This window comes from Triturus cristatus, chromosome 5_1 (genome assembly GCF_964204655.1).
Source record: "Triturus cristatus chromosome 5_1, aTriCri1.1, whole genome shotgun sequence".
Lineage (NCBI taxonomy): Eukaryota > Metazoa > Chordata > Amphibia > Caudata > Salamandridae > Triturus > Triturus cristatus.
The window spans coordinates 527,041,994-527,068,412 of NC_140587.1; the positions used below are offsets into that span (position 1 = coordinate 527,041,994).

The 26,419-nt window shown below is 43.1% G+C and overlaps 1 protein-coding gene across 2 annotated transcripts in view; it reads right to left on the reverse strand.

Annotated features, from left to right (window-relative positions):
* Positions 1-26,419, reverse strand: part of LOC146831152 (uncharacterized) — a 1,851,363-nt gene that overhangs the window by 298,203 nt on the left and 1,526,741 nt on the right. For both annotated transcript variants that reach the window (XM_085605390.1, XM_085605389.1), the window contains one exon: positions 20,830-20,900. In XM_085605390.1, coding sequence (XP_085461516.1) covers positions 20,830-20,900 — 71 coding nt within the window. The remainder of the gene's footprint in view (positions 1-20,829; positions 20,901-26,419) is intronic.

Consider the following 26,419-nt stretch of genomic DNA (forward strand, 5'->3'; position numbering starts at 1 on the left):
CATATCATCAAGGCCGGGCGATAATTATCGCTCAGCGCTCTTAGCGCAAGGATAATTATCGCCGGCCAACGCTGAATTTTATCGCTGAGCTAGCATGCTATCAGCAACGCTCATCTCCAATGCGATAAAATTCAACCTTCAAGCTTCCAACTGTGCGATAATCGCTGGAAATCCAGCAATAATCGCACAACGTTTGGCAAAAGCTTGCTGATAGGGCAGGGCAGACTTAGCCATGATATCCACTTTTGATAGGATATCATGGCTAAGTCAGTTGGAAAGTAGGTGTAAGGAAAGTAGCGATAACCGAGGTTATCGCTACTTTTCTTGTCGCTCTGCATGTTAGCGTGTCGCTAGATAATAGGAGAAATGTCGCTTAGCGACATTTCTCCCATTATCTTCAGGTGGAGCGCCCACTTTACATCTCATTAGAGATGCGAAGATGGGCGTTGGGGGAAAGGGCGATGAGGCAAGGATTCATGCGATAGCGTGACCTTGCTGATAAGGCGATAAAATTATCACCGCTTTCCTTCCGAAAACAGACACTAAAGCGGCGATCATTTTATCGCCTGGCCTTGATGATATGCCCCTTGGCTCTTCCCAAAATAATGAAACGAGGTCAAGAATGTTCCCCACTACCCTAGGATTTTCTTCTGTGGTTCGCTGACAGCGCCAAGATACCTGCTAGGTGAACGTTGCGCTCTATAAATGACAAATAATAGCAATAATAATGAAATTTCTTCTCCTGCGCAGCCGAATATGGAGAACCATAAAGAACATACAATTATCCTCAGGTAGCTCCAAGAATTTGGGCTTCCCAGTGACATCCCAGACAATGTGAACTTTGCTCTTGTATATGATCTTTTTTTACTTGGAACCCCATTGGTGGAAAACAATCTTATATTGCCAGCTACCTCTCTATAATTCTATATATTGTCAACTTCCATTGCTTGAGTTACAATAAGCTAAATGTTGTGAGGATTCTCCCTTGAAGGTAATTCCATGGTGGAAAAAATCAAACACGTTTTTCTTCGAGGATGAAATGGCCAACTCTGCTGAAAGGAAATGATTTGGCCATGTATAGGAAGAAAGTCTGACCATATTGCTGTTTTTAAATTCCAATTAAAATATTGTTACAGGAACTATTTTTCCAGACCAAGCACTGAAAGCTAAAACTATTTTAATCCTTTTTTCTTAATGAACTAAGGTGGTAATCGATATGTCATAGAGGTTAACAGCAGTTTGTATCTGGTCATTTAGGGAATCTAAGGATTTCATGAACATTAATGTTGTGTCTGACAATCTGCAATATATTTCATATTGCTCTAATGTTTTACTGTGTAACATGATTCAATATTGTTTTATTTCTATGTTGTGCCAAAATTTGATAACATTTGTCGATGTTTTATTTATGAGCAGATATGCTCGGAAAATATATCTATTCATTGACTGACAGTTTGGAGTCCATAGTGAAGTCAAGAGACTTGATGCAGGGCAAGAGAAATGGGCCGAGGCCTTTCAGGTTGATGCTGTTTTTCCAGTGCTGGACTTCAGTCTAAATTGAAATTAGGCAGAAGACTGTCTGTCTCGTGCAGCTAGACAAGTTGTTGAAACTTCATTCTGGTTCTTGAACCACAAGTGGGCCTCCAGTGGCACAATATTGGAGTAAGGGTGGTGCCATTCACCAGCCCTGGACATTTGCAAAAGGTAAGGAGATATCCCTTGTAAGAGACAAAGGGATAATATCATGCAGACTGTCAATATGGGATTTTATTGTAAGGGAATGGTCAGAGGATGTAGTAGAATCTTTGGTACAATCAAACTAAAGTACAACTGAGAGGCATCTAAAACATGCGCAGACCCATACCCTCTGAGACCAATACCTTACTCAGTCACTCAAGAGAAAAATGGTTTGAAACAGGGGTATAGATATCAATGTTGCTGTATGTGCAGTGGCCCACTTCACCCCAGTTAGTGGCAGTTTGAACTACCAACCGGGGGATGGGGAGACAAATGTATTTCTTCCATTAGGGTCAATGGTGCCTTTTTTACATCACTGGTTTGAAAGAGGTCACACCTGAAAAATATCAAAAGTTACAGTGGGTTTAAGTGGTAATCCATTCTGCAGCTTCCAAGAAAGTATGGTGCTCAGACAGACCCGCCTAAGCAACTGAGTGTGTGAATATGATGCTAAAATACTTAGTGAAATTGACACACATGCATTCGATTGACTTTGCAATTAGCTAATTATTCCATCTTGGTCTGTTTTTACATTAAATGAATGGCTGACACAGGTTCCTCTGGCACCGTAACCTCATAAAGAAACTCGGCATTTTGCCTCGTTCCCAGGGGCGGCTACTCTTCAGGAGCAGAGCAGCGTTGCACCGTCTGCTGCAAGCACAGCAGGCAAACACAAATAAATAAAATGGCATGTCAATACTATTTTATTTATTTGCCACCACACCAGCTTGCAGTGTGTACAGCACTAGGGTGGGGGAGAGGCTGAATATTGCAAATTGAAGATGACAGCACTGGTCTTTAGTGCGCATGTTGAATTGGCCTGCAGTCTTGTGACAGCAAGCCCGAAATGCGTACCGTAGACCCAACAATCAAAAGTCTGCTAAACAACCTGGGGGGAATGCAGGCACAGGCCCCAGGCTTCAAAATGAGTGCTGGTTGAGCCTGCTCCCACCAATCCTGGAGCTGCTTTCACAGCATGATAACAGCACTAGGATTGGTTAGAGTTGCTTTCCACAAGCAGGATAGAAGTCCTTCCTTTTCCTGCTTGTGGAAACCTAAGAGAAATGCCACACCTTTTGTGCCCCCGAATTTATGGTGAGTCAAGCGCCTTTGCACCTCACCATTTTTTTTTACGGTAACTGCCACTGCCCATTTCACTCTATCAGTGGCGGCTCGCACAGGTAAGAGTGGTGAGGCAGGGTGGAAGGTGGTGGAAGTCGACAGATGACAGGATAAGTAATATTAAATAAATTAATAAATAAAACCACTTACTTTGCAATCGCCACATCTCTGACGCAGTGATGCGGCGAGTGCAAAGTAAAAGGTTTTATTTATTTATTTAATATTACTTATCCCGTCATCTGTCGCCTTCCAACACCCCCATCCCGCCCGGCCCCTGCCCCGGCTCACCGCTCTTACCTGTGCAAGCCACTACTGATCTCTCTATGATCATGGGCCTCCTCAGTCACTCACAATGTCGTAATAATATAAGACAGGGAGGACTTTATCTCATACACTATGCAAGGATTATCATGAACTTCGTACTATTTTACATATGTCAATGCTACTCTGCCAGGTCGAACCCCCATTGGCAATAGTGGCAGAAAGCACTACACCAAAGCAAGTTGATACGATTACTATTGTTAGCTGATATATTTCTATAACAAGTTATTTCTTATTGCTCTGATTGCAGCAGTGCTTCTGATTTGTTTGGCACAGCATTGTTGCGATTGCCACTTGCATATACTGTCACAAACCAGCCAAGTAACTTTTATTTTGAAGGAAAGTTTGGATGTACCAAGGAATAGGACACTTGACTCTGCAGGCGTTTACAACGCGTGCCATTACACCGCATTTTTTAGTCCGAGAAATCTTTTACCTTGAGACCCTCACGGGTGTGTAGCCACGCTTAACAAACACCTGATTATTGATTATTTACAACGCAGAGCTTTACAACGTAATCCATTACAATGCATTCCCCATTACAATGCAATTTACTATTCTATCTTCACCGGGGCGTTGCTTTGAGGAATGCGTTGTAATGGTTTGCAGTGTAAAGCCCTGCATTGCAAAAGATTTTGCAGAGTAAAAAATGCGGGGTAATAGCATGCGTTGTAACGCATTCATGGTAAAGGGTGTTTACCGTACCAAGAGGCGAAGAATAAACCAAAAATGTACATTTTGGATGGGGCATGTTAATTTTACGAACTTTCTAAAAGAAACGATCTAAATGCAGGCATGCTTTGGAATCTAAAAAGCATAATCTTGAAATGTGTGCTTCCATCCACAGAATCAAAATTCCGAAAAAAGAAAAATGTTCTCAATTCTACACGCGCAATTGCTTCATCTGTTCATTGATTTTTGCTTCCAGGCAGTCTGTAGTTAGCAGCAGGCTTTTTGCTTTGCTCGTGTGAACTATCTGGGCGCCAGCCATGTTCATGCATGATTCCGTCTGAACTGCAGCCACGAGCACTCCTCGGAAAGCTGCTTGGTTTTCCTTCCTTCGCCCCTTTAGTTTTCCGGGTGGAATACATTGCATGTTATCTCAAAAGAGGCACAGGTGCCATCTGAGGGAAACGAGATAGCAGCAAAATGTGTCTCCTTAAAGTGACTTAATCAGCTCTGCAGAGAGCCTGATTTGCTAGAAAAACTGATTCAGAAATGGAGAGTGCTAATAAATGTCTTTCATAGACCAGATGATTTGTTTTTGAAGTAGAAGTTAGAAACAGACGGGGGTTTAACCTAAAATGGTGGAAATTAACAAGGTTTGATGTGAAAGAAGGACGGGGTCGTATTTCTAAATTCACATTAATATTTCTTATTTTAACTGGTTTGGTCATAGAACTGTGCAACTGCTCTGATGAATAGAAATGTGGACTTGGGTGCTGCTAAAAAAACATAGATGGAAAAGTTAACAAAGATCCACACATTACATATGAGCTCAATGTTGCTAGTAGAACCCCTAGCAAGCTAATGATCAATGTCATAGTTAAGCCTCAAGGGCTGCAGTTCATAATGACATCCTACAACCTGGCCCACAATAAATTGTTCCTCTGAAAGTCAAACACACCTACCTGTGACCCCCAGGACGGCTTGTGCCAGCCCAGTCTAAAAAATATATGTCCCTCCCCTGGCTTGGAGGACCCGCTGGGACTCCAGAAAGCCAGACAAATTATAACGTGGCTCCTTGCCCTGAATACTTCGGCTAAAATTAATGTTATTGTTAATGTTAATTTTGTTTTGCATTTGTGGGTAGCTGCAAGTTATGCAGCACGTTTACACGAATATCTGTTAGGAATATAGTAATGTTTATTTGTGAGGTGTTACCATGCACATTTGAGGGATTGTTCGTTTTTTAAGATCGCAGGGTTGATTAAAGTGTTAACGAAATTAACCCTTCAGTTTGAAATCTGGATGTCTGCACCTGGCACGTTTAAATATATCAGCAACTTTAATGAGCTTTATGGAACCATCAAAAACAAATATTGGCAACGCATTAGGCCTTGCTAAAACCATTCAAGTGTCAATGCTTTGCCAATGCTTTGTATTGACTGTTCTAATGTGGCCGTCGGCTAAGGTGCCACAGTAAAATGAAAAACAACAAAAATGGCCACCATTCGTTAAGAAACATGCACCAATTGCAAGTGTGGTAGAACATATAGTCATGCGAAATGACGCATGAGCACACATGCAAGTAATCAGCAGCTATTTTGGAATGAATGAATTCCAAAATGGCGCTGTGCGCTCATAAGTGCACACTGTGGCACAACGCATGGTCCACATGTGTGACATAACGTTGTCCATTTTGTTTTTAGAAATGTCAGAATTCCAACATGGATGGCATGTTACAATAATTAGGTAAAAAAATGTGTGCGGGAGCACACAAAAAAGATTGTAAGTGACCTGAAAACATTTATAAACTGCCAGACCCTCCAAAGGAAAAATAATTAAAAAAAATTAAAAAGAGGGATGGGCGTTGAAGCTCCAGGAACAATGGATGAGTGGGTGGGGGTTGGGAGAGTGAAAGATTATTACAGTCCAACAGAACACGGGGGTAAGGGTGACATCTTGTTCAGTGTCACTGAACATATTTGTTTTCAGTTGTGGGCAGACCTTAAACTCCTGGTCTTGGGAATGTTTTTTTCTGTTTAATCTTCTATGGTTTGCATCTGAATCCCAGATAATTCGAAGAACTAAAAATGTATAAGTCACAAAGCACAGTAGTATACTATAAATCAGTTTGTATATTTTGAAGCTATATTGTGTTATATTTTTATCTCTGAAGGGCATAATAGCAGAGCTTCTTGATGGTCGTTATAAAAATATGACCAAATAAGTAAAAAATAAAAAAACACGTTTTCAAGCTTTACGTGAAAATAATCAGATTAGACTCCACTTACGGAAGCCAACATATTCCAAAGTTTAGCTGCAGCTAGGGAGAAGGTTCCGTCTCTAGAGGTAACTGACCTGGCTGTGAGAACCACAGGAAGGAATTGTGCCCTTGAGGCGGAAGTGTGATGTCCTCCTGCCATGCCTGTTGTTCGCATGCAGGGAGGTACCGCAGAAGGCGGTTGGATTCAGCCCATATGAAATTCTGTATGGGCACATTGTGAGAGGGCCTCTCAGCCTGGTGAAGTAGAGCTGGGAGTAAGCTCCCAAGACAGCCGCTCAGGATGGGGTCAACTAGAAATATTTGCTGAATGTATGTATTTGACATTGGATAGGATATGAAGTGAATTTCATGGCCACAGGAACACAATCATGATGTGGAAGTGTGGAGGAGCCAAGCACACTCTCAAGTGCCAACTACCACTGAAGCTGGTAACAACAAACCTTTATCAATATATTTATACCAAATTCTTCAGTGTCTTTGAATTTTGATTGCTCAGCTTGTTGTTTGTGCGAATGATGGTTTAGGGGACCGTTGGTGGCCATGTTGCTATGCCCATATACTACCTTGTCTTCGATGCTCTCTTTTCTTTGCCCTGGGCTGTTTTCTAGAGTTCTGAATTTGGATGGATCAAGTCTCGGCGTGTCTGTGCTGGATCGCTGGAGTCAGTTCCCCTTCTCCTTTCCAAATCTTTTGGTGCCAAGCAAGGGGGTGTATGAGTTGGGAGAAACTAAGTAAGATGTACATATAAATTTAATCTCCTGCACTTTCGTGACCACATTCTTGATTCAGCTTAGAAAGACTTTGGAACGTCACTGTAAGAATTGTGATTACTTGTTGAGGGGGGTGATGCCCTACTTAAGCAGCAACCGCTATCCCTGTCAGCGTAAAGTCACAAGCAAACCTTAAATTTATCTGTGCTTAACCCTCTGTTAGGAAGGCACCAATGTGGTAAGGTTTAACTTAGAGGTATTGAGCAAAGTATTTATGCAGTACTCCAACCAATAGTAAAGTGAAAACACAACACAACAAAAATCCAACACCAATTTAGAAAGACAGAGTAAATATTAGTAAATAATTTATGACCAAAATGAAAAAAAAAAATCAGTAGAACCGGAGATATACAATTTGAAAGCCTTAGGTGACAATAGAGACAAAAAGCACAAGTCACCAACTGTGGCTAGCTGGTCATGCTGGACCGGGACAGAGTCACAAGTTCAGGCCAGCCGTGATGGAGTGCGGGCTGGCTACAGGGGTCCAGATAAGCTTGCTGAACAAGAGTACATTAACTTGTGGTTTGCAGAGCATTGTGGAGTTTGGTATCGAAGATGTGATGCGAGGTCCTGCATCGTCGTCGAGGAGGCATTCAACAAGGAGTGATGTGAAGTTCTGTGTTGAGCTGTGTCATGCACGTTGTATCTGAAAAAGCTGCAGGGCTTGCCATGTGGTGTCCGGCGTTGTCGTCAAGGATACCATTGACGAGGGGCTTGAAATGTGAAGGCCTGCATCAAGGATATGTCATGCAGCAGCGGTTCCTGGTAGGCTGTGGGTGGTGATGCGAAGTCTGGCACTGGAGACTGTCTATACAATGGTCTGATGCAGAGTTTTGGAAAGGCGATGCTTTGCGCAGTGGTTCCAATGCATCGGTTCAGCTAGGACTACAATTTGGCTGTCAGGAGCACCTTGACGCCCACTTCCTAGGGTACAGGACTGGAGTGGCACCACTTGGGATGGCAGGACTTACAGCTGGCAGAGTCCAGGTGCTAGATGCAAGGTGGTTGGAGCCTTCTGTCCCTGAGGTTCAGATCAGGAGGCCATCCCTTGGAGTCACTCTGGTGGCCCTGGGGTCAAACTGAAAGTCCAGTCCCTTTACTCAGGCAGCAGAGTGGCAAGCCTTCTTCCAAAATATCCTAGCAGTCCTTCTTCCGAGTCTTCTATAGGTCCAAATGTGTACTGAAGAGTTGGGGTATCAGGTCCAATATTTATACCTGGTGCCCACTTTGAAGTTCAAGAAGCTTCCTGTAGGTTTCCAAAACCAGCGGTCCCTGGAATTTCCTGGCTCCCTGTCCTGATCCCAGATGGGCTAGGGTCACAATAGATTAGTGTAAACTCCTTTGTGAGAGTGCTTAGACAGAGCCTTAGTGGTGTGCAACTGTGGTAGGTGACAGCTCCTCCCCCTCGTTATCTCAGAGTGGCCCATTCTGCTAACAACTAGCTTTCTGTTGTCTCACTGTCTGGGAGAAATACACAAAGACCAATGGCCAGCTACACCTAGTCATGTTACCAGGGGCATGTGACCAGGGACAGGCTGCAGGCACCAAATGGTTAGGACAAGAAAATGACAACTTTCTAAAAGTGGAACTATTTGCTGGTAGTGAGAGCAAGATGCATTATATATGTGACCCGTAGGTTCACCAAAGTTTACAACAATAAATTGAAAATAATATACAAACAAGTTTGCTACTGTTGATTGTTCATTTAATGTCAGTTGCATATCGTGGTACACCATGATCAAAATAAAGTTTCATCAATCTCGATTATCCTTGAAATGCCATCTCTAACATCCTCAAGATGACCATTTATTTACAGAGGTTAAATCCAATAATACAATCCTATGGTTTAAATCACTCAATGCATTTCAGGTCAGGTAAACCCTTCATCAACGGCAACTAAAAAAAACAAACATATATATATATATGTGTGTATAGCACTAATCAAATAATGAGAACAAACAAATGTGAACAGCATGGCTTCCACATTTAAAGTAAATAGTGCAGTTAGAGAAGTTAAACCTCAACCCATGATGTCTTACCAAAAAACTCATGAAGGGATGAAAAACACTATGCGATTATTATCCATATAACTGATCATGCTAAGTGCTAAGTGCTAAGTGTGTGTCAACACCTCGAACGTGCCCCTATAAAATAAAAACAACATCTCAAAGAATCAGTTACTGCGAATGAAACATAACATCATACTCCAACCGTATTATCACGCGTTATGCATGATATACCAGTGAATTACAATGCAGACATAGATTCTGAAGGCTTGCCTATTTTTGCCCTGGCCTAAATATCCACGATGTTCCAATGTGTAATTGTGCTTATTAATTACACTGGGGCATGAGTAATAAAGGTGTTCCGATATGTGCACTAGCTTACATATCTCAACCAATGCTTGATACATATGCAAAGACTCTAAATGTATCAATGTGCAGTCATACTCATAAACTGAGCGTGAAGTGAGCCCCAAACAGGTACGGTCTTAACTTCTTCAGTGCAGAGGCCACTGAAAAGGCTCCCGTTTCTGTTGCACTCAACATTTGTTCCAGGGGCAGTAACCTCCTATTAATGAAGACTACTAATTGATCTAGGCCCTCTACATTTAGCTGTGAAAGCACGGCCCCTATGCCATGCTCTGAGGCATGTGTCTCAACAATGAACTCCTGGTACAAATCAGGGGCTTGGAGCGTGGGTGGGGTGCCCACGGCCTTCTTCAGGGAGTCAAAAGCAGTCTGGCATGCCTCCGTCTAGATCACCTGTCTGGGCTGCTTCTTAGAAGTCAACGCTTTCAAGGGAGCAACAATGATGCCATACCCCTTGAAAAATCTCCTGTAGTACCCAATGAGGCCTAGGAAGGCTTTAACCTCTGTCTGGGTCTTGGGAAGTTCCCAAGTCAGAATTGTCTGAATTTTGGCCTGGGGGAGCTGCACCTTGCCTCCTGAGGTTCTGTAATTCTCGAGTCTGACTCCATTTTGTTCTGTGCCACCATTTTGTGTTGCCCTCACGTAGGCCTGTGAAGGTAGCCTGGCGAATAAAGTGGCCTGGCCTTCTTAGTTCATGTATACATTAACTAGGTTTCTTTTTGACTCTGAAATGAACTGTAAGAAACTGACCTCTGCACCTGAAACTGACCCTGCAAAGCCAATTTCCCTGATCGATCTTTGTCTGAGATTGCCAATCAATGTTCAGGACATCGTTAACTTTTAGTTTCCTTGCACATGCCTTATCTTGTTCAGCATCTGTTACTATTTATTTTTTATGTTTCTTCATTACATGGGTTATGCTTTCAATTATAGGTTTGTCCGGCTTGTGGAGATTGAATTTGGGACATTCCTAATAATTAACTTTTGGGTTGGGATACTGTAAATTGAGTTTTTGTTATATGACACTTTGTTTGAAAATGTACCTTATTGGCTAGAATTTTGTGCAGTGGGTGTACATTTATAATGTGAATATTGGATATAAAAGGAGACGTCTCACCTTAGTAAAATGAGCAGTCTCCTGAGAATTTACACCGTGATGTATTTCTAGGATCACTGTTACTAGCTGCAGCTAATAAACTTGGTCTCTGATGCCATCCAGAAGTATTCCGTGTCTCTGTATACCAAGACAGGTGAACTCGAAGATCTTAGGCGTGCCCCTGACGCCGCTGGGTTAAACCCCGGTTCTTCAACTGGCGCCCAACGTGGGGTGACTTCAGCGGTACTGGTCCAAGCCCGAAGATTGTGAGGAGCCCCATGAGGAAATTCTGGAGGACGGCCGCCACTTCATCGACCCCTGCATGTCGACGTGGACCGAAGGTTTTTTCTGCAAAGCTTCCCCTTTCCGACGGCTGCGAAGGACTGCTGCCCTGATTGTCGCCCTGTCTTGGACCCTCTTGTGATGATTTGGAAGGCGAGACGTTAGACGGTCTTCTGGTGGCGTGAGAGACATTTTGGTTAAGTATAACTGGGTCGCTCCCACGACTTTGTTTTGTTTCTTGGTTTTGATTCGGCCATTGCAATAGTCGAAGCCGGGGGGTTCGTATATTTGCGAGTGTATCATTTTTGATAACCCCTTGAAGTTTGAAGCAAAACTAGTAAGCTAAAAGATGCCTGGTTTTAGCAAATTTAGGAAATGGTTTTGTTGTAGTTGTAATAGGGATTCCCGATTGGAGGACTTGTGTCCGATACCTCCGGTTGGAACTCCAACTTATGAGCTCTATTCAAAGCATGGTGTAGGTCTCATTACCTTTAATGAAGTATGGGTCCGTTATACAAGGAAAGATGGTGTTTTATGATGGCCCCAACATGGTAGTTTTGAATCAGATGTTTTAGATAACCTAGAAGTTGCGCTATTTAAATAGAAAGCCCGGCCGGCAATGTTTGACTCTTTCCGCCTTTGGCGTAAGGAAGCCAAACAGCGAGAAATTAAGCAAGCTAAGAGAGATAGGAATATATCGGTAATGCAAGCTGCTAGGCAGTTTAAGGAAGATGAAGAAGATCGTGCGATTGAAGTGTCAGATAGACAACATTGCATGGCCATTGACAAATGTTACCCGGCTTTGCCACCTCCCCTTTCAAATGTGACTGTAGACCCTGAAAAGGATCACATTTACTGAGATTACCACCCCCTTATGTGCAGGGTGCTACTGCACCTCTGTTACCTCCAGTTGTTGCACCCCTTGTTGTTGTTCAACCCCCTGTTGTTGTTCAGCCACCCGTTGCTTCACAGGTGGTTCTTCCTCCCCCGGCGCAGCCCCCTCCAGGGCCGCCAGCCTTGCCACCAGCCTTGCCTCAAACTCCTTTGCCTTACACTCCTTTATCTTCGACTTCTCTTATTTCTGTCCCTACGTCTCTGTCAGCTCAAAACACTTTGTCTCCTGTCCTCATGTCCTCATGTCAACTTCTTCTCCTTCTGCTCGGCAACAAATGACTGAGACTGTCACTAGTCTTTTGTCTCCTTTCTTTGGGTCACTGAATATGACCCCTGTTTCTGAACGTAAGCAAAGACGTAGTCAGCTCCCTGGTCCAGAAGAGCGGGCAGTGTTAGATCTCCTTGCTCATAGATGGGTTTCGAATACCTCCAAGTACAGTCCACAAGTGGTTATGGATATCTTCCTACAGTGGGAGGTACCAAAACAAAGGTATGTTTTTGATGTCATGTGTACCTTCCTTCATCAGGAGTGGGAAGATAATGAGTTGGGTTCAATTCCACTGGAATTGCTTAATGTTCAGTCTGAATTTGCAAAAGGGACGGTAGTGGGTTCCGATGTTGAGGAAGCGGTAGAGACACTACTCACTTTTAGGTCTAGACTTCCACCTCAGTCATTGTTCGAACCTGACCCTTCTATTGGGAGAAAAGTGAAGCAGTATCCTATGTGAGAGGTTCCCCCTGTATGGAGAGAGGCAGTTGTGGCTGATGCCGCTCATGGTATTGCGGCTGCACCGGCTCATTTTCAGCGAGTGTGGGTGCACGTCCCTTGGAAGAGAGCTGAGGTCCTGGCTCTTAAGCAGACTTTGCCTGACCCCCGTAAAAATCCTGCTGGTTATTATAAGGAGTTGTCTCAGACAGTTGATGCGTGTGTTATGAATTTAGCTGACATAGATATGTTGATGGGTAATGTAGTTCCTCAACCCTTGTGGGCGAAGATCCGTCACGAGGATCACGCGCCAGAGTTAGGAGATATGTGGGTTAATATTACTGCTGCAGATGGTCGGCAGGTAGGAGGTGCCAAACCTGAACCCTTAGTTGCAGAACTACCTGGCAGGATTATTAATTTAATGAAAACTATGATGCCTCCTCTGCGGGTGAATTGGGACAAGTTAGCAGCATGCAAACAAAAGAAAGACAAGAGTGTGTCTGATTTCTTCACTAGGTTTGAGGAAACATTCATTGATCATAGTGGTCAGGATATGAGTACAGAAGGTGGTCAGAGGTTGTTTGTAGATAAGTTTGTTTTTAATTTACTTCCTGAATTTTCTAATAAGTTAAAGGACTCTGAGAGTTCATGGGCTGTTTCTTCTTCGGCTCAGATATTGGCTACTGCACAATACTATGAGAATAGAGATGAAGATGAGAAGGATAAAGTAGAGAAGAAGACTAGAGAATTAAAAACGAAAGTTCTTCTGCAGCAGGCTTATCCGCCTCGCCCTAATAAGCGTCAGTTTCAGCAACCTTCCCAGTTTCAGCAACCCCCACAGTTTCAGAAACTGTTGCAGGTCCTGCCAGATGGGTTGTGGAAGGAGGAATGTGTGAAGATACAACAGAAAGTGTGAAGATGATTCAGGCAGAAGCTACTAAGAAAGAATTGAGTATGTGGAGAGAGAGTACGGGAATGTTGGATTCAACAGGCTGTTGGGTTGAGTTGTCAGAGCACCAGCGATGGTTGTTGCCGGATGCATATGTGCTTCCGGTGGTTACTATGGCTTATGGGTTGGCTCACATTAGTTCAAAAGGGATATGTAAGTTGTTGGCTCCGGTATGGCAGAATGGTGGAATTCCTAAGTGTGCTGAGAATTTGGTTAAACACTGCATGATTTGCTTGATGCATAATCCTGGAAAGGGAACCCCAACTCCAGCGGGCCATTTTGCTCCTCCAACGTATCCGTTCGAGGTGCTGCAGATAGACTATATCATATGGAAAGATGCAATAACTTGAAGTATGTCCTTGTGGATGTTTGTGCCTTTTCCAGATGGATAGAGGCCTACCCCCTAAAGGATAATACTGCCTTGTCTACAGCCAAGGTTTTGCTCAAAGAATTCTTTCCCAGATATGGCTTGCCGAGGATGGTATGGAGTGATAATGGAAGTGAATTCGGGGGTCAGATTATGAAGAAAGTATGTGCGGGTCTGGGTATTAAACAGAAATTCCACGCTGCGAATCACCCCCAGTCAGCAGGCCTGGTCGAGTGCTATAATGGCACTCTGAAGCTGAAGTTGGCCAAGGTGCAAGCGAGCTCTGGTCTTACATGGCCCGATGCCTTACCATTGGCACTTTTGTCCACGAGAACGACAGTACATTCTCGCGTGGGACTTAGCCCATACGAGATTGTTTTTGGACGCCCGGCGAATGTCTGGGGTGTGCCGAGGCCTAAGAAGAACAGTGATATCAAGTACCCTAAGTTGGTTGACTACTTACATGATTTGACTGCTAAATTGCGTGTTCTTCACCAACAGGTCCATGACAATTTGCCTTCAGTTTCTGTAGACGCAGGCCACACGATTCAACCTGATGACTGGGTTCTAACCAAGAATTTCCAGAGGTCAAAGAACTTGGAACCAAGATGGACCGGTTCATACCAAGTCCTGTTATCAACTCGGACTGCTATTAAGGTGTTCGGCAAGAAAAACTGGGTACATGGTACCCATTGTAAGAAGATACCTTTGCCCTTACCGTACGATAAGTGGGTCCGGGAAGGTATTGCCGATTCCGAGAGTGAAAGGGTTCCGAGATTTGTACCTTTTAGTGATGCACATCTGGAATGGACTCAGTCAGAACGTGCGGATGATAAAGTCTTGCAAGAAGCTGTGCCGCCGTGTTTGAGACTTGATACTACGCACCCAGAGACACTCTTTCAGGATCAAACTGTGCCTGGTAAAGAACGCTACAACTTAAGGTCTAAAAAGGACAAATAAAATTTGAATTTTTTTGTGAATGACACCCCTTTCAGACAAGAGACTATTTTTCTTTTTCTTTTTCGAACCACCATCCGGGTTCAGCTGCAGGGTCGCGGTATAAGAACTTAAGGGGTGGCCCGCGTATTGACGAAAGGTCCGCGATTCTAGGGACGTCTAGGACGCTTGGACGCACACTTGAGTTAAGAAGGAAAATTGCCGCGAGCAGCACGTTAGAGGATGGAGTCTGTTGTAACTGAAAGAGATGTTGAGAGAATAGATCTTAAGATAAGATTTTGTACATTGATACAAAGCAAATGTTTTATAATATTGTGCTTTTTGATGTTTTTAAGTATCACATTAGCCTGTGTGGGTTGGACTGTCTATGCTACACAACAGACATCTGCACCCACCTCCCAACCTATGCTTTCTTTCACTACTGTTTCTTTGCACCAGTTTTATACGTTGCCTGAACATGAAAGACAAGGAGATCAGAATTTGTCAACAACTCGTTTATACAGTTGTTGCATCAGCATCAGTTAGTAGTAAATACCACTAATTGTTGGGTTTGTGGTCTTATGCCTCATACGACAGATAAAGGTATGCCATATTTGGTTTTGCCTTTTTCTTTTAATGGGTCTGTGTGGGCTTTTCAGACCATGTTTATCTATGCAAATGAGGTACGCCCCTTACGTTCCCTTAAAGATAACTCGAGCAATTGTGCCTTAATAAGGGGAATAGTAGCTATGATCCGAGATATTGATGCATATAATGCTATCCCTAAGGATGAGGTGCAGGCTTACGTTGGTTGGAACGTGACTGGATATAGTACCAGTTTGACAGAGAAGGAGAGACGAAAAAGGTCTCCCCCTATTTGGATTGTACCCCACCGAGGCCACTTTTGTTTTCAAGGTAATGGTCGGAATCCGAAAGCTCAGCTAGGTAAGAGTGTGTGTGCTCAAACCTATGTCGATTCATCTCGGACTTCTCCACCGTTTGTGCCAGCTAAAGGCACATATTTTGTTTGTCATGACAGAGCCTACACATGGTTGCCACCTGATTTTTCAGGAATGTGTTATGTGGCGTTTCTACTTCCCCCTACATACACTACTGCTTCAGACTATCATAGAACGAGATATGGTAGAGGTGTCTTCAATAAGGAAGATACCGCAGCACACGAAGTAGGAGATTTCTTCAAGGGCTTCTTGCCCGTTTGGGGTCCTATGATCAATGGTAGGTATATTCGACAGCTTGTCCACGTTGTTGAAGCTACTATTAATGAGACAACAGGTGCTCTTAGTAATGTTACAGCTGAGCTTCAAGCGGACCGCCTTATGACTTTGCAGAACCGTATGGTATTAGACATCATACTTGCAGATCGAGGAGGAGTATGTAAATTGATTGATCCAGTTGCTGTGTTTATATACCAGATAATGCCCCTACAGTGTACCAAGCCATCTCTAGGTTGTATAAAATCTCTGAGTCTATCCATGTAGACAAAGGAGACTGGTCATTGACGGGATGGTTTTGGGGACTGCTGTCCAAATGGGGATAGAAGATTTTGACATTCCTTGGTATGGTTTTAACCATCCTTTTCTCTTGTTGTCTTTGCATCCAGTGTGGTCCCGCCATTTGTAGTCTTTGTGCTACTATGTGTGTTCGGAGACCTGTCCCGAGAGAAGTAGAGAATAATAAGATGATGCTACAGCAACACCTTGATGACCTAATGAATATTGACATAGACCTAGATTCAGATTAACATGAGTCTTAGGTTATTGCCTACATAATGGCAAAAGGAGGGTCTGAGGTTCTGTAATTCTCGAGTCTGACTCCATTTTGTTCTGTGCCACCATTTTGTGTTGCCCTCACGTAGGCCTGTGAAGGTAGCCTGGCGAATAAAGTGGCCTGGCCTTCTTAGTTCATGTATACATTAACTAGGATTCTTTTTGACTCTGAAATGAACAGTAAGAAACTGACCTCGGCACCTGAAACTGACCCCGCAAAGCCAATTTCCCTGATCGATCTTTGTCTGAGATTGCCAATCAATGTTCAGGACATCGTTAACTTTTAGTTTCCTTGCACATGCCTTATCTTGTTCAGCATCTGTTACCGTTTCTTTTTTATGTTTCTTTATTACATGGGTTATGCTTTCAATTATAGGTTTGTCCGGCTTGTGGAGATTGAATTTGGGACATTCCTAATAATTAACTTTAGGGTTGGGATACTGTAAATTGAGTTTTTGTTATGTGACACTTTGTTTGAAAATGTACCTTATTGGCTAGAATTTTGTGCAGTGGGTGTACATTTATAATGTGAATATTGGGTATAAAAGGAGACGTCTCGCCTTAGTAAAATGAGCAGTCTCCTGAGAATTTACACCGTGATGTATTTATAGGATCACTGTTACTAGCTGCAGCTAATAAACTTGGTCTCTGATGCCATCCAGAAGTATTCCGTGTCTCTGTATACCAAGACAGGTGAACTCGAAGATCTTAGGCGTGCCCCTGACGCCGCTGCGTTAAACCCCGGTTCTTCACTCCTCCCACTTTGTGACCCAAGTAGACCAGTAAACCCTGCCTATCTGGCACTTAGTGTCCTTGATGGTCAGGTCTGCTCTCTGCAGAGCCTGAAGCACTTCCATGAGGAGGCACAGGTGGTCCTCCCAGCTATAACTACAATGTCTTCTAGGTAGGCAGTACTGAAGCTCTCCAACCCAGTCAGGACCTGGTTGACCAGCCTCTGGAAAGTTGCAGGGGCGTTCTTCAACCCAACCGGCATCACCTATAATTGAAAGTGGCCTTCTGGGATAGACAATGCAGACCTCTCTTTGGCCTCCCCAGTTACAGCAATCTGCCAGTACACCCAACATTAAATCAAACATGCTGAGGAATTTGTGAATGCAATACATGACAGATTAGGAATTGTTCTGATGCAGTCAAAATCATTAGGTCATGAACATTTACACAAAGGAGTTTTGAGACAGCTACCTTTTGAGACAGCCATTGTTTGTTTTTAGTTAGTTCCCTTAAACTATTGTTTATTTGAAGTCCCTTACACATTTGGATCAGCCCACAAGTGCATTGGACAGGGTTCCTTTTAATTTTGCAATGCAATTGGGTAAAAAGTAACCATCTCTTGGATCGCACTGTCTACATCATAGCTGACTTCCCTGACTTCTCTGACAACCCACTTCAGTGGTATGTGAGGCAATTCCACTCAGCAGCCCTTCATCCTGCCAGTATAAAGCTGTGATTTACCTTGCTGTATGAATCTTGCTCCTGCAGGCAAACTCCATTCAACTGTGAAGGGAATAGCCACTGTAACATGGCTACTGCATCATTACTATGTACAGCCAGTGAGGGTTCTCCTGCTCACTTCTACAGTGTAACCAGTGTCAGCTTGGCAACGGTGCAGATCTCACACTCCAAAATATATGAAACTCACAGCCTTAGAGTAGTGGTCGACATGCTAACATAATTCCATCCAGCTGTGGTTTCCTCCAGAGCAGCAGTTGGAATTGCTTTTCTAAAGTAAGGCGAAGGAGAATGCCCATTGTATAAGCCAATAGACATGTTTGTCCCTCCGATTCTGAGCTCTTGTCTTTAGAAGGTATGTATCTTAATTAATCTTGATGGATTCAGGGTGGCTCCCTTCACAGGTGATGTGTGCCCGCCTGCCCGCAATTTGTTCAGTCCCCACTTATGAAGTTCTGCCCACAACTCCTATCTTTTTTTAGGTTCACAAATTCTGCACTGTAATTTTCTTAATTGCTCAGGTGCTGTTTTAAAGATATCAACAGTGAATCACAAAGCCAGACAGAATGGCTGGGGAAATGTACTTTTCATTCCTTCTAACCAGAGCCGGCCCTTGCTCAGATCGTGCCCTGGGCAGAAAGATGTACGTGCCCTCGCTGCTGTCAGTGAAAAAAATGAGGCACCAGGGGGCCCTTTTTGTGTTCACAGCTCAATCCCTGACAAAATACAGCAGTGACAGGCCTCTGAACATAAACACCTTCGCTGCTCTGCACCCCCTCCCTAACTCATCTTAATCTCACATAGATAAGCTTGGTCATGCTGATGCCAAGTTGGTTGTTGGGGCAGTGGGATCTTTGGTGTGTGGGAGCAGTGAGGAGCGGGAGATGGGAGGGCAACAAGAGGGGGTGACAAAGTGTTAAAGCACTGAATACATCATGTTTAAAGTGATTAAAAGTATTTACGCTGAATCACTGAAGCCATGCGAGAGGGTCAACGCTGTTTGCCTGACCTTAATGAGGACAGCTCTGTGCACCCGTCTGAAGAGTGACGCCCTGGGGCTTGGGCCCAGCTTGCCAATGCCAAAAGTAGGCATGGGCGATGAACTCCTCATCGTTCGCAGAGTTTGCAAAGTTTTCTGCACTGCGCGGAGCATGCAGAGTTCCGAATAATTAAAGCAGAGTTTTTTTCTCACTCCCAATAACCAAAGTTATGTTGGCGGGCGAGGAAAATGCAACGCTAGACCACCTCCCAGCGAGATTTCTCAGCGTGGGCAGTCGTGGATGGTCACGACTGCATACATTGAGAAACCATTCATTCACGTTGAGGAAGCTTTCACTCGAGTGGAAAATTTACTCGAGTAGCAAAAAGAAGCAACACTAACGCACTCTGCCGCTTGTGGAGCTACGTGTAGCACAGTGGAGTTTACACAGAACCCCGCAAACTCAGACCAGGTCTAGCCAAAAGCCAGACCTGGTTCTAACATATAATACAAAAATAATAAAATCATTCTAGCTACTTCTATCCACACTTTGTCTATCAGATATGTATACTGTAACTGCTCATCTACACCTGTCAATTCATAGTCAGCACACAGATATGTTACTGTACAACACCGTTCACCCTTTCTGAAGGTATTAACTTTTATACATGCATGGTGTCAGGTACCATTTACGTATTAGCTTAGATCGTTTATTAATTATGGAATGCTAGATACCACAACCTCTTTATAACAGGCATCTCCGCCAGAAGAGTTGCACTATGCTGCAAAACAATAGGTCGCACTATAGGACCTGCCCCACTGCCTTGGCCAATCTCCATTGAGTGCACAATAAGAGTTGCCCCACTCAAGGCTACTTGGCTCTATCACAGGTGCCAAGTGGCTACATGGCAGGTGGCGCACATTCTGCCAGCCCTGGCCTTTTATCCAGCAACTGTTATTCGCTGTATCGTAAAAAGCTCCTATCGTGGTGTATTCACGATATGCTATTTCCAGAGACGAGAACATGCAGAAAGGATTGAAAAAATGATCATTTATTCCATGTGGCACGCTACTTTATAGGCAGTTCACATAGACCAAGGAACACAATGATTACCATCAGATCAATTTCTTAGGAAAACTGCAAAGACACACTCGCCATGCCTGGAATCACCGGGGCAGCACTGCACAGCATCGGTTGCAACTATTCACGCAGCAGGCAGGGCTAGTAAAGCAGATACCGCTGTAATTCAAGTCTATTAATGAAGCAGTAATGGAGAAAGGAGATTTTCAGTGAGCCGTAATGCCAGCCCTATCCAATCGATCATTTTTGTTATGTTTTGCCAAAGAATCATACATTTTTTTCCTATGTTAACGTCCACAAACACAAATGACGGATTTCTTTCCATATTCCCTGCAATGACATTTGCCATAAATTTAATTTATAATATTGTACCAAGTATCCGCGGCTGCACTGCCATTGAGATTATTGAAATGATAGTTCGGCGAGATGATCTATCAATCCAAACGGCAGGACTTGGACCAAGCTCGTCTATATTAAAATTACCTTCCCAGTCAGAAGGCCATAATTCTTCTTCATTCTTTCTCAGCTCTGCTTTCTGTTTTGAGTTTCATGAATAATTGCTTTTCGCTGATCAAAAACAAATTCTAATGTATGCCACATACTGTCATTGATCACTATAAGCACTAATGCATGAATAAAAATATGTTTATCTTTCAAACTAAAGCTGACATCTCTATACATAAGGCTTCATGCACACACTCTAAACATCGCACTATATGGTACCTAGAGGCAGGACTCCCAGCTGCCACGAATCTTGCTGAAACAACCCCTTGCGACTTCCAAACAGAGAATTTGTGAATATTTTGCCTTGCACAAAATGCAATTTTTATTTTCAAAACAACTATACTGACTACATGATTGCCCATTTGCAAATGTAACTCTTCCGAGGCGTTTCTCATTTTGCATAGATTTTCCATAGATCAAACTGCATTCATTTCGGACTACACTGTATAGAACACATAAGAATAGCCATGCAGAAAGAATGTAGAATCTTGTTCTACAATACGTACTCTTGAACTTCCAGCTGGTCCCTCAGTTGTGAAAGCAGCGCTTCTTGGTTGGCAGAATGGCTCCTTAATACCTAGGCAAAGAGAGAAATGCAACGATAAAGAGCATTATGATTTTATTTCAGTAAAATACATATGCTTAAATGATGTTAACTTTACTTAGATATGACAGGGCCGTCTTTAGGTGTGTGTGTGTTTGTTTGTGTGGTTGTGTATATGCATGTTTGTGTTATTTAGTACCAGTAGCGGCTCGTGGAGGGAGTTCGGTGGGGCAGTGAGGCGGGGCGGGGGAAGGGCAGGGTGGGGAAATGTAAACACCGGAATATGGATGAACGAAGGTAAGTACACATTTAAATAAAAAAAAGAATTTCGTTGCGCATGCTGCATCGCAAAATGCGATGCAGCACGCGCAAAGGAATTTGTTTTATTAATTTAAATGTGTACTTACCTCCGTTCATCCATATTCTGGTATTTACATTTCCCCACCCTGCCCCGCCTCACTGCCCCCTCCGAACTCCCTCCACGAGCCGCTACTGTTTAGTACCATTATATAGTTTGAGGAAGGGACCTGACTCAAAAGAGGTGAAGCCTCGAGTGAGTCATGATGACCCTGCCCTCCCTCAACAATGTTATTCAACAGCATATTACTCTTGGCAGATCTCTATATTTGGTTTTTGCCATGTGTTTTTCATGTAAAGAAGTTTTAAGCAAAGGGTCTTAACCAGAATTATATAGCAAAGAAGAAATCCATGTTCATGAACATTATAATTCCTTTAAATAAAATGTATGAGTGTTTACCCAGTTATTATTCTCAACAAAATAAGGGCTCAGAAATATCTAACTGGGATAAAAGAATTTATTTATTTCCTTTAAAGTAAGGAATTCATTCTACAGAAGGCCTAATCTTAGTCTGATTCTTTTTTATTCTTCAGCCATGATGGTACAGTTAGGTAACGACATCTCAAAACCACTTTACAATCAAGACCCATCTTAGCAGAACCTTTCAGGCAGCACTACAAACATCTCTGACCTCTGCAACGAAAATAAACCCTTCAGAACCCTTCAGAATTATTTAGATCTGGTCCATGTGGTTAGTGTCCTGAGCTTAATGGTCCCCGGTTTTGGGAACCAAGATCCGAGATGCTGAATGAGTAGGCAGCTAACAATGCAGCAGTTTCTGCAAAAATGCTGACAATACAGATTTAGTAAATTGAGGCTATAAATTTGCAGCTCCCCGACAACAAAGAACAAAAATTAATCTAGAAAGTTTATGGGGACTAGGAAAAATAAAGAAGTATACCAATGAAAGAGAAGTATGGAAATTCCAGAGACTGGTTGGATTATAATTCAGGGATTGTTTATACCTTCTCAAAGTAATGTGATATCATACACAAGAATTATAATAAGCTTGTCAATGGAAGTAGGCGAGAATCTGTACCAACTAATGTTACTTGTGACATGTGCTCAAATCAAGACAATGAAAAATTGGGTGGTCCAGCAAGCCCATGTGTCACCAGGTTTCTCTTTAGAGAAATGTCGAATGATGCATATAAACAAAAAAAAACAAGCTCTCACATACCCTTTGGCAGACAGAAGAGCTGATCCACAGCAGGAAGGACAAGAGAAAAAAAGGAGGAGGGAAATAGAGAGATCTAGCAAGAGTCTCAGCACTTATGGGCACCGGGAACAATAACAGACAGAAGCAATACCTCTGGGTGGTAATGACAAGACAGTCATTAATATATTAACTAGAATATTAGTGACTGCCGAATTACAGGTATTAAGGGTGTGTAGTTTTATTGTCATGAGCTATCAATTATTCATACACAAACAAGGGTCAATGTCTTTAAGTCCCTTAGAAATGAAATGACATATCATGCTACACACAAGAACACAATATCCCAGACATTGAGAACTTTGATGTGAATTTGCTAATTTCTGAAGTGGAAAACCTGGAAACATTGAACACATTTAGTGCTAGACCGAGGTAATGACGAACTCAACATACCTGTGGATGAAATAGAGTGTTACATATGGGATCCAAGAGTGGAAGCTCATTCAAGATGCCTGTTAGACCTGTCATCCTTAGGGTGATCTTCCCCCAACTTTTTGCCTGCTTCCATCCACTTTTATGCTGTATCTTTTTGGTGGCCATAGGAATCTGAGCACTTTACCACTGCTAACAGTGCTAAAGTTCATGTTCTTTTCCCCTAAAACGTGGTGACATTGGTATATGCCTGATTGGCATAATAAGTTTACTTATAAGTCCCTTGTAAAGTGCTTTGCCATATACCCAGGGCCTGTAACCTAAATGCTACTGGTGGGCCTGCAGTAAGGGTACTGCCACCCCCCCCCCCCTCCAAGTAGCCTGTCAAACCTGTCTCAGGCCTGCCATTGCAGGGCCTGTGTGTGCACTTTACTGCCACTTCGACTTCACATTTAAAACTACTTGCCAAGCCTTAAAGTCACTTTTTATTACACATAGGTCACCCCTAATGTAGGCCCTAAGTAGCCCTCAGGGCAGACTGCTGTGTAAGTAAAAGGCCATACATGTACTTTTCAGTTTTACAGGTCCTGTTTTTACTACTGTGTGGCATACTCCTCTCATGGTATAGCATTGGGAATTCCTTAAAACACTTTTAAGCTGTAATTCCTGTTTAGAAAGGAGTAGTTAATTCATGTCTCATATCTTTGGATTTTAGAAATACTGCTTTTAGAAAGTGGACATTTCTGTACTCTTAGCTTTGCTCTGTGTGCCTGCAGCCTGTCTCCAATATACGTCTGGCCTGGGTGACAGCTATACTTTGTACATTTCCTCTAGACAGCCACAAACGACGGAAGGGTAGGTGTGACAGACAACTCGTCTGCATTCATCTACATTCTGATAGACTTCCTGAGCAGGAAGGAGGAGAGGGAGCTCACAATTACATCTGAATAGGCTGTGTCCTGTCCCCACACAAAGGACTGATTACCCTCCACCTGGGCTGGGCTGGGCTGGTCGTAGCAGAGACCGGATGTTTTCCCGGTGTGCCGGAAGGTTGGGGGCTGGTTTTCAAGTGGTAGAGGCCAGTTTTGTTACTAGGGGGCAGTTTTGCAGCAAGGCCCTCCGCAACTAAACCAGCAGCAGTGCTAAAGCGGAAGCAGTGCTGTTTCTCGCTAGCACAACCCCCACCCACCCCACACCAGGGCTGACCTGACAGAATTCCCAGGGTTGGTTTGTGTTTCCAGTCCATCCCTGCCCTCCACATGTATCCTAGTAGACAAGGCTGGGATGAAAGGGGACCTGTGCACTTCAAGGAGCGGCTTTGGAGTCACTCCAACTTCAGAGGCACCTTTGGGTATAGATACTGGGGCTCTGCCATACCAAATCACTAAACCACTGGACCTGGGAAGAACTCTGCTTGGGTAAAGACTGCTGTGCTGTAAGGATTGCCAGTTTGCCTTGACTGACTGTTCTGAGAAGCTTCTTCTCTGCTTTGCTGAGCTGCCCTGCTGCCTGCTTATCTCTGCCCTGCTGAGGACAAGGACTGGACCCATCTCACTTGAACCCAGAGTGACTCCAAAGGCTGGCTAGCTGGCTTCCTGTTTCCTGAACTGTCAGGGACACAAAATACTTCCTACATTTCTACTAGTGCTGCTAGACTAAGCCCTCTGGAAGTACTACCCTTGCATGAGGTGCCCCTGTCCAGTCCTGGGAATGAGAAGTGGGTTTTGCAGCTTTCAATGTATTTATTATCATGCAAAGTTAATTAAAACCATTACATGTACATATAAAACACATTAAAGAACAATAAAAGGGAAAGGATTAACATATTAATACAATATGTTCTTTTAAAATTGCTGATGAACAGAGCTAATAATCGAGTTAGACTACCAACAAGTAAATTAGTCTGAATGCTAAATTCAAGAACAGTGCAAAAGATCCGGAAACAAAATATGAAGAGTTCCTGTATTAACTACATTTTTAGTACTACTGCAATTTAGGTATATGATTAGACATGATTCTTTTTGTTGCCAGTCTAAAAAGAATTTTATCAAACGGGAGAATGTTAAAAAGGTGACTACAGTGCAAACCCATAATAAAATCAGTTAAACATCAGTCCACAACCATAGCTGCAAGGATAAGGGCCAGTATTTATTGTGGGAGCAGCTCACCCACATGCTGCAATAACCTAGTTGTCTTACATGGAAACTGAACACTGTGTCCATTTAAAAAAGTTATTACTGCAGGATGACAAAACCTTATTTGCAAGGCCCTTAAAGCTTGGCGTAACAATTTTTGCCAGAGGGATAAAAGCGTAGAACATATGCACAAAAGATGAAGCATGCTTTCTTGGCTGTAACCACAAAAGCAACATTGAATGTCTGGCCAAGACTGCTTCCAAAAGTGTACAGAGTCCTTAGAGGGATATGTCCCCAGGCGGATTAATAAAAGTCCATGTTGGACGGATGCTGTGATGTGAGTTGTTAAGTATGGTTGAGACCAGATAGAATATGACGACAGCCCTGCCCATGCATGCTTTTTCTCTGTAAACTCTGCTTTAATGATAATCCACAAGAGTTGTTTTGTAGCTCTATTGGTGTTTTTTTTAAAGGTGCTAAAATCCAAATTAGAGGTCCAGGATTTGCCAAGTTTTAGCTTGTGGAGGGGCATTTGCATCACCAATGGCCACGAAGATTATCAAGGTGGCTGCCTCAGAAGTTCCACCCAACACCTGGCAGTGAGCAAGGCTTGGGAAGCTACTTGTTGCTTCCAGCTGAATTTAGTGATTGTTCTGCTTCTGTCTGGGCCTTGACGGAACAGGTCAAACTCCAGTATGAGTTGTGGTTGGATTATCTATTGTGGCAAACGAAAAAGAAGTTTGAAGAGCACTGATTGGAGCAGGTTTAGAATGGTTGCGTCATTTCCTTTCATTAATTCGGATCCGTACATTAATGATGGTAGATATTTTGCTCTGATGATTTGGAGCAGGAAGTGCTCAGATGTACTGCCAATCTTTTTTTGCAAACTATTGTTTATATGCAGTGGCTCTTCTGAACATTAGATGACCTCTAAATGATGTCTGAGCATCCTTAAGCACACCTAGATATTTAAAGGAATTGACCAGTTTGAATGGTTTATCAAGGACTTTCCACTTGAAGTTTGAATGAGAGGACCTGTAAGATGAAGAAAAGCAGACCACTTTGGTTTTGTTGTGATTTAATTCTAGCCCCGGCGTTTGGGTGTACTGTGCCAGTTTGGTAATTAGGCGCTGAAGGCCAACCAGGATTTGACTCAGTAAAACAATGTTGTCAGCATATTGGAGGTATCTTAAAGGTTCATCTAATATTTTGTGGTGGTCACATGGTACTTCAGAAAGATGGATGTCTAAGTCAGCTGTATAGATGTGAATAGACACGGTTCTAACACATACCACTGTTTTAGGCCAATATGCATCAGGATTTTATGAGTGGTGCTATGGCCACTGCTTAATTTAATTTGGACCCAAGTATCAGAATACAGATTAATAATGGCTCTGAGTAATTTAGGAGGCACCATACAGTTGCTCATCTTGGCCCAAAGTCGGTCCCTTGGAACTCAGTCAAATGCTGC